This window comes from Caenorhabditis briggsae, assembly GCF_000004555.2.
Source record: "Caenorhabditis briggsae AF16 supercontig from assembly CB4, cb25.NA_274, whole genome shotgun sequence".
NCBI classification, from domain to species: Eukaryota; Metazoa; Nematoda; class Chromadorea; order Rhabditida; family Rhabditidae; genus Caenorhabditis; species Caenorhabditis briggsae.
Window position 1 is genome coordinate 1 of NW_025543361.1, and position 6,313 is coordinate 6,313.

At 34.2% G+C, this 6,313-nt stretch overlaps 2 protein-coding genes across 2 annotated transcripts; both read left to right on the forward strand.

Moving 5' to 3' along the window:
• Positions 1–620: 620 nt before the first annotated feature.
• CBG24927 lies at positions 621–1,742 on the forward strand (the record flags this gene model as incomplete). The annotated part of the gene is made up of 2 exons (XM_002648548.1): positions 621–701; positions 924–1,742. The coding sequence occupies 2 exons, from the start codon at positions 621–623 to the stop codon at positions 1,740–1,742; spliced, it is 900 nt and encodes a 299-aa protein (XP_002648594.1).
• A 1,580-nt stretch (positions 1,743–3,322) lies between these two features.
• On the forward strand, positions 3,323–4,554 carry CBG24928 (the record flags this gene model as incomplete). The annotated part of the gene is made up of 2 exons (XM_002648549.2): positions 3,323–3,463; positions 4,297–4,554. 2 exons carry the CDS (start codon positions 3,323–3,325, stop codon positions 4,552–4,554), a joined length of 399 nt encoding a protein of 132 aa, XP_002648595.2.
• Between the last annotated feature and the right edge of the window lie 1,759 nt (positions 4,555–6,313).

The window sequence follows — 6,313 nt, forward strand, 5'->3', positions numbered from 1 at the left end:
CTAGGGTAGCTAGATAAAAGTTGTCAATTACAAAATTGAAGCTCCATTCTTCCTCTATATAATCTGAAAGTTTCAAAATTCCCAGACAATTGTAAGATACTACTGTACCTTTTGGAATGCATCGAATCTCTAGAACATTCCATTGTGATCACTACTACTACTAATCAACCTAATACTTCCGTATTAGGTAAAAGACCTTCAAATACCTCCAAAATCGCGCCATGTTAGAAAACAACTAATAAGCTGTGAAGATCTCCTAAAATTTAACCTTGAGAAGGGAAGGGAGAAGGCGTAGGAAATCAGATAATTCTGATGAAAAATCACGGCGCATCTTCCGCGTTTAAACTGATGTTTTCTCTGCGTCTCTTCGATCTACACACTATTTCATTTCCTATCAAAGATGCCCATCGCTTTGCTTTACGTTACACCTTGCCGCCGGTTCGACCTTGCCAATTTTTTCATTATTCTTCTTCTTCTTCAGAAGAAGAAGACACACAAACAAAAAAAAACTAGGGGAGGTTGTAAACCTGTACGACCGCCCATTTCGGTAACAAGACAGGTAAGACGGCCGGGTATAAAAGAAGGCCCAGAACCTAGGATTCTTCAGTTCCCATCTCGCAATGGATCTCGAACAAAGAATCAAAGCCTACCGCTTCGTCGCCTACTCGGCCGTCGCCTTCTCCGTCGTTGCCGTTATCTCGGTTAGTTTTGGGCTGGATTTCCGGGCTCGTAAGACTTCTAGAGGGCTTCTGGGACCTCTGGAAGGCCTCTGAGACCTCCAGAAGGTTTCTGGGACTTCTAGGACTCTTAAAAGGCTCTCAAGACCTTTGCAAAACGGCTCTCAAGACCTTTGCAGACCTCTAGCACCTCTAGGAGGACTCTAGGACCCATTGGACGCCAATTTCAATTTTCCCAATTTCCAGGTATGCGTCACCCTTCCAATGGTGTACAACTACGTCCACCATGTGAAGAGAACCATGCACTCTGAGATCAACTTCTGCAAGGGATCCGCCAAGGATATCTGGTCCGAGGTCAACCATCTCAAGGCCATTCCAGCCGGAAACCGTACCGCCCGTCAAGCTGGATATGATGCTGGAGTCTCCGGAGGATCCGCCTCTGCCGGAGGATGCGACGCTTGCTGCCTTCCAGGAGCCGCCGGACCAGCCGGAACCCCAGGAAAGCCAGGACGTCCAGGAAAGCCAGGAGCACCAGGACTTCCAGGAAACCCAGGACGCCCACCACAGCAGCCATGCGAGCCAGTCACCCCACCACCATGCAAGCCATGCCCAGCCGGACCAGCCGGACCACCAGGACCACCAGGACCAGCCGGAGATGCCGGAGCCAACGGAAACCCAGGAGCCCCAGGAAACGACGGACAGCCAGGAGCCCCAGGAAACAAGGGACCATCTGGACCAAACGGAAACCCAGGAGCCCCAGGAGCCCCAGGACAGCCAGGACAAGACGCCCCATCCGAGCCAATCACCCCAGGAGCACCAGGACCAGCTGGACCAGCCGGACCACAAGGACCACCAGGAGCCCCAGGACAGCCAGGACACGATGGACAGCCAGGAGCCCCAGGACCAAAGGGACCAAACGGAAACCCAGGAGCCCCAGGAGCCGACGGAAACCCAGGAGCCCCAGGACAAGCTGGAACTCCAGGAGGTGCCGGAGAGAAGGGAATCTGTCCAAAGTACTGCGCCATCGATGGAGGAGTCTTCTTCGAGGACGGAACTCGCCGTTAAGCATTTCTTTGAACTCACTGCCAACAATAAATTTATTCGAACATTCAAATTGTGTTTTTTTGTTCTTTTTCAGGCATTTTTAGGTGGAATAACTCGAAAAAATCGGCTGAAATTGGCTCAAAATTGCTAAAAATTCGCTTACTGTACCTTAAAGGCGCAAACCCACTTCTTAACTATTTTATCTTCTTTTTTCGGACATTTTTCAGCGAACAAACCAGAAAAAAGGTTAGAAATTGTCTAAAGCCTTCTTTATTTTCTTAATTTTAGCAAAAAATTCCGAAAAAATCGGCTGAAATTGGCATAAAATCGCTCTAAAAATCAAATTGGCTTACTGTACCTTAAAGGCGCTTACTCCAATATTTTTTATTCAAGTGAAAAGTTGAAAACATTTTTTTCTTCTATTTCTTCCAGAAAAACCTCAATGAAAATGTCAGAAAATTGCTTAAGACTTTCTTCTTAATTATTTTCAGCAAAAAACCCAAAACATCGGTTTAATTTAGCTGAAATTGGCTTAAAATCGCCAAAATTAAAATTTTCTTACGGTACCTTAAAGGCGCATACCCTAAAAATTACAAAGTTTTAGAACAACTACATTTTCCGGTTTTCTGGTGCTTTCCTGTGAAAATTGTTGATTGTTTTTTTTTTGAAAAATTGTTACACAATTTTCTTGTTTTTTTCCGCTGCTTTGTTATCTGAAAAAACAGCGAAAATCGCTGAAAAATCGCCGATAAGCGACCGGTTTTTGTTGGGAACTACGGTGTTTTTTGAAGGCGCATGCTTGCAAAATTTGTTTGGGGTTTTGATGGGAAAAGGGATTTCCAGACTTTTTTGACCTGACAAAATCAGAAAAAAAATTTAAACTTTTTTCTGGCCATTTTCAGTTAATTTTACTGAAAAAACTGAATTTTTTACTGAAAAAACTGAATTTCAGCTGAAAATCCCTCAAAAAATATTTAAGTTACTGTACTTTAAAGGCGCATGCCCTCAAATTGTTATTTGAATTCGACACGACTTTGGCTTATGTGGATTTACGTGGATTTTCAACATTTATTTTTCAGGTTTTCAGAGGTCAATTTCCTTCGTTTTTCACCGTTTTTCTCCATTTTTTCTGCTAAAATAGCCCAAAAAATACGAAAAATAAAAGTTTTTTGCTCAAAATTCAGGTTTTCACAGGGGTATCTCAGAGTTTTTTTCAGGATTTTTGTAAAAAATTAAGATTTTGATTCAAATTCGCTGATTTTTCCGGTCAATGATGACTGAATTCGGGCCGCTTTCGACCGCAAACAAGAGTGTATGTGTCGGCCGAGGCCGAAAAATCGATATCGAGGCAGCAGTGTCGCGTTGGACGCACCGACGTGTCTTGTTCCCCTGGTTCTCCGATAAAAATCAGTGTTCAAACTAATTTTTGGGGTTTCTAACTTAAAAAATTGAATTTTTCATGTGATTTCTGACATTTTAAGTACAAATCACTTTTTTTTAAAATAAAATTTTTTTTTCTTTTTTTTTCACTTTTTTCCAATAAATTCTGATCCATTTTTTCCCATTTTTTCGCTTTTTTTCAGGTAAAAACTGTCAAAAAAATGGATGAAAAATCCGAAAAATCATCGCCAGAGAAGTCGATTGATGAACGGGTCCATCAGCAGCTGGTCTATAAGGATAATCGAATAATTGACCTGAACAATGTGATATTGGATAAGGAGCGGCAGATTTTGGATTTGCAGGTTTGTTAGCATGAAAAATGAGTGAAAAAAGCGATTTTTCAGGTCAAAAATTGTGATTTTTGAGCCAAAAAACCCCCCAGAAAATCAAAAAACTCGAGAAAAATCGGAATTTTAAGCTGAAAAAACCCTTTTTTTAGAACAAAAATGAGCAAAAAAAAACAGATTTTTGAGTGCAATTTCTGAATTTCCAGCTAAAAAAAAGCTAATTTCAGGTCAATTTTCGGTTGAAAGAGCCTAATTTTGAGGGGCAAAAATGGGCATTTTTCGATTTAAAGCGAAAAAGTCAAATTTTAGGCTAAAATACCTATATTTTTGGGTCTTAACGCCCGATTTTTGCCCTAAAACCTAGATTTTATCTTTTAAAAATGAATTTTTATAATTTTTAGCTGAAATTTTCGAATTTTACAAAATATGGATCAAAAATCGATAAAAATGCGATTTTTAAGCCCCAAAATTCCATTTTTTTTAAACCCCAAATTACTGAAAATCCACTAAAATTGCGATTTTTAGCTCAAAATCAACAATTTCTGGCTCTAAAAAATCAAAAAATCAGCTAAAAATGCGATTTTTTGCTCAAAAATTCCAGTTATTATCATTGATAATATTGAAAAACTGGCTCAAATTGCAGTTTTTAGCTTGAAATTTGCGATTTCTGACAGGAAAATACCCGAAAATCGGCTGAAAATGCAATTTTTAGCTGAAAAATTCCAATTTTAAAACCAAAAAATTGGATTTTCACTCAAAATTCTTGCGAAAAACGGCTAGAGAAGGTCATTTTAGCTCAAAAGCAACAATTTCTTTTTTGTCCCCTGAAACCCCCAATATTTCTCCAGGAACGAGTCCGGGAGCACAATGAAGTGGCGAGTGTCAAAAATCAGGCGATGCGAATTGTGCAACAGAAATTCGAAGAGATGAACAGAGATAAAAAGGATATGTCGACAGAAACTGATCCCAGTTTTTTGAATACAACGTCTTCTACTTCGACGTCTTCTGGTGGAAATTCGAAGGAGCGACGAGCGAGAAGTTCATCGCCAGGACATGTCATTGCGGCGAGAAGTTTGTATTTTAGGAGGGGGGGGGGGAAGGGCTGAAATAGGCTGAAAATCCGAGAAAAGTACAGTAATTCAGCTGCAAAACTAGGCAAAAATACGATTTTTTGACTCAAAAAATGGCGGTTTTGCAGTCATTTTTGACCTAAAATTAGCCAGAAATTAGATTTTTAATCGAAAAATGTCAATTTTTTTGCAAAAATTGCTGAAAATCCGCTTTTTCAGTCTTTTTCAGTCAGGCTGAAAATTCGAATTTTAAGAGCATTTTGAGCTCTAAAATGACTAATTTTAGAATTTTAGAATTTTCAGAATTTTAGAATTTTAGAATTTTAGAGTTTTAGAATTTTAGAATTTTAGAATTTTAGAATTTTTAGAATTTTAGAATTTTAGAATTTTAGAATTTTAGAATTTTAGAATTTTAGAATTTTAGAATTTTAGAATTTTAGAATTTTAGAATTTTAGAATTTTCTGAAATTTTAGAATTTCAGAATTTTAGAATTTTAGAGTTTCAGAATTTTAGAATTTTAGAATTTTAGAATTTTAGAGTTTTAGAGTTTTAGAATTTTAGAATTTTAGACTTTTTAGAATTTTAGCATTTTAGAATTTTAGAATTTTAGAATTTTAGAGTTTTAGAATTTTAGAATTTTAGAATTTTTAGAATTTTAGAATTTTAGAATTTTAGAATTTTAAAATTTTAGAATTTTCTGGAATTTTAGAATTTTTAGAATTTTAGAATTTTAGAATTTTAGAATTTTAGAATTTTAGCATTTTAGAATTCTAGAATTTTTAGAATTTTAGAGCTTTAGAATTTTAGACTTTCAGAATTTTAGAGTTTTAGCCTTTCAGAATTTTATAACTCTAGGATTTGAGAGTTTTAGCATTTTAGCATTTTAGCCTTTTTAGAATTTTAGCAGTTCAGCATTTTAGAATTTTGGCAATTTAGAATTGTCTGGAAATTTAGAATTTTTAGCAGTTTAGACTTTTAGAATTTTAGAATTTTAGAATTTTAGAATTTTAGAATTTTAGAATTTTTAGAATTTTAGAATTTTAGAATTTTAGAATTTTAGAATTTTAGAATTTTTAAAATTTTAGAATTTTAGAATTTTATAATTTTAGAATTTTAGAGTTTTAGAATTTTAGAATTTTAGAATTTTAGAATTTTTAGAATTTTAGAATTTTAGAATTTTAGAATTTTTAAAATTTTACAATTTTATAATTTTAGAATTTTAGAGTTTTAGAATTTCTAGCATTTTAGAATTTTTAGAATTTTTAGAATTTTCAGCATTTTAGAATTTTTAAAATTTTAAAATTTTAGAATTTTTAGAATTTTAGAATTTTCAGAATTTTAGAATTTTAGAATTTTAGCATTTTAAACATTTTAGAATTTTAGAGTTTTAGAATTTTAGAATTTTAGAATTTTAGAATTTTCTGGAATTTTAGAATTTTAGAACTTTTAAAATTTTAACACTTTAGAATTTTTAGAATTTTAGAATTTTAGAATTTTTAGAATTTTAAAATTTTAGAATTCTATAATTTTAGAATTTTAGAATTTTAGAATTTTAAAATTTTAGAATTTTTAGAATTTTCAGAATTTTTAAAATTTTAAAATTTTAGAATTTTTAGAATTTTAGAATTTTAGAATTTTTAGAATTTTCAGAATTTTAGAATTTTAGAATTTTAGAATTTTAGAATTTTAGAATTCTAGAATTTCTAAAATTTTAGAATTTTAGAATTTTATAATTTCTAGAATTTTTAGAATTCTCAGAATTTTAGAATTTTTACAATTTTACAATTTTAGGAA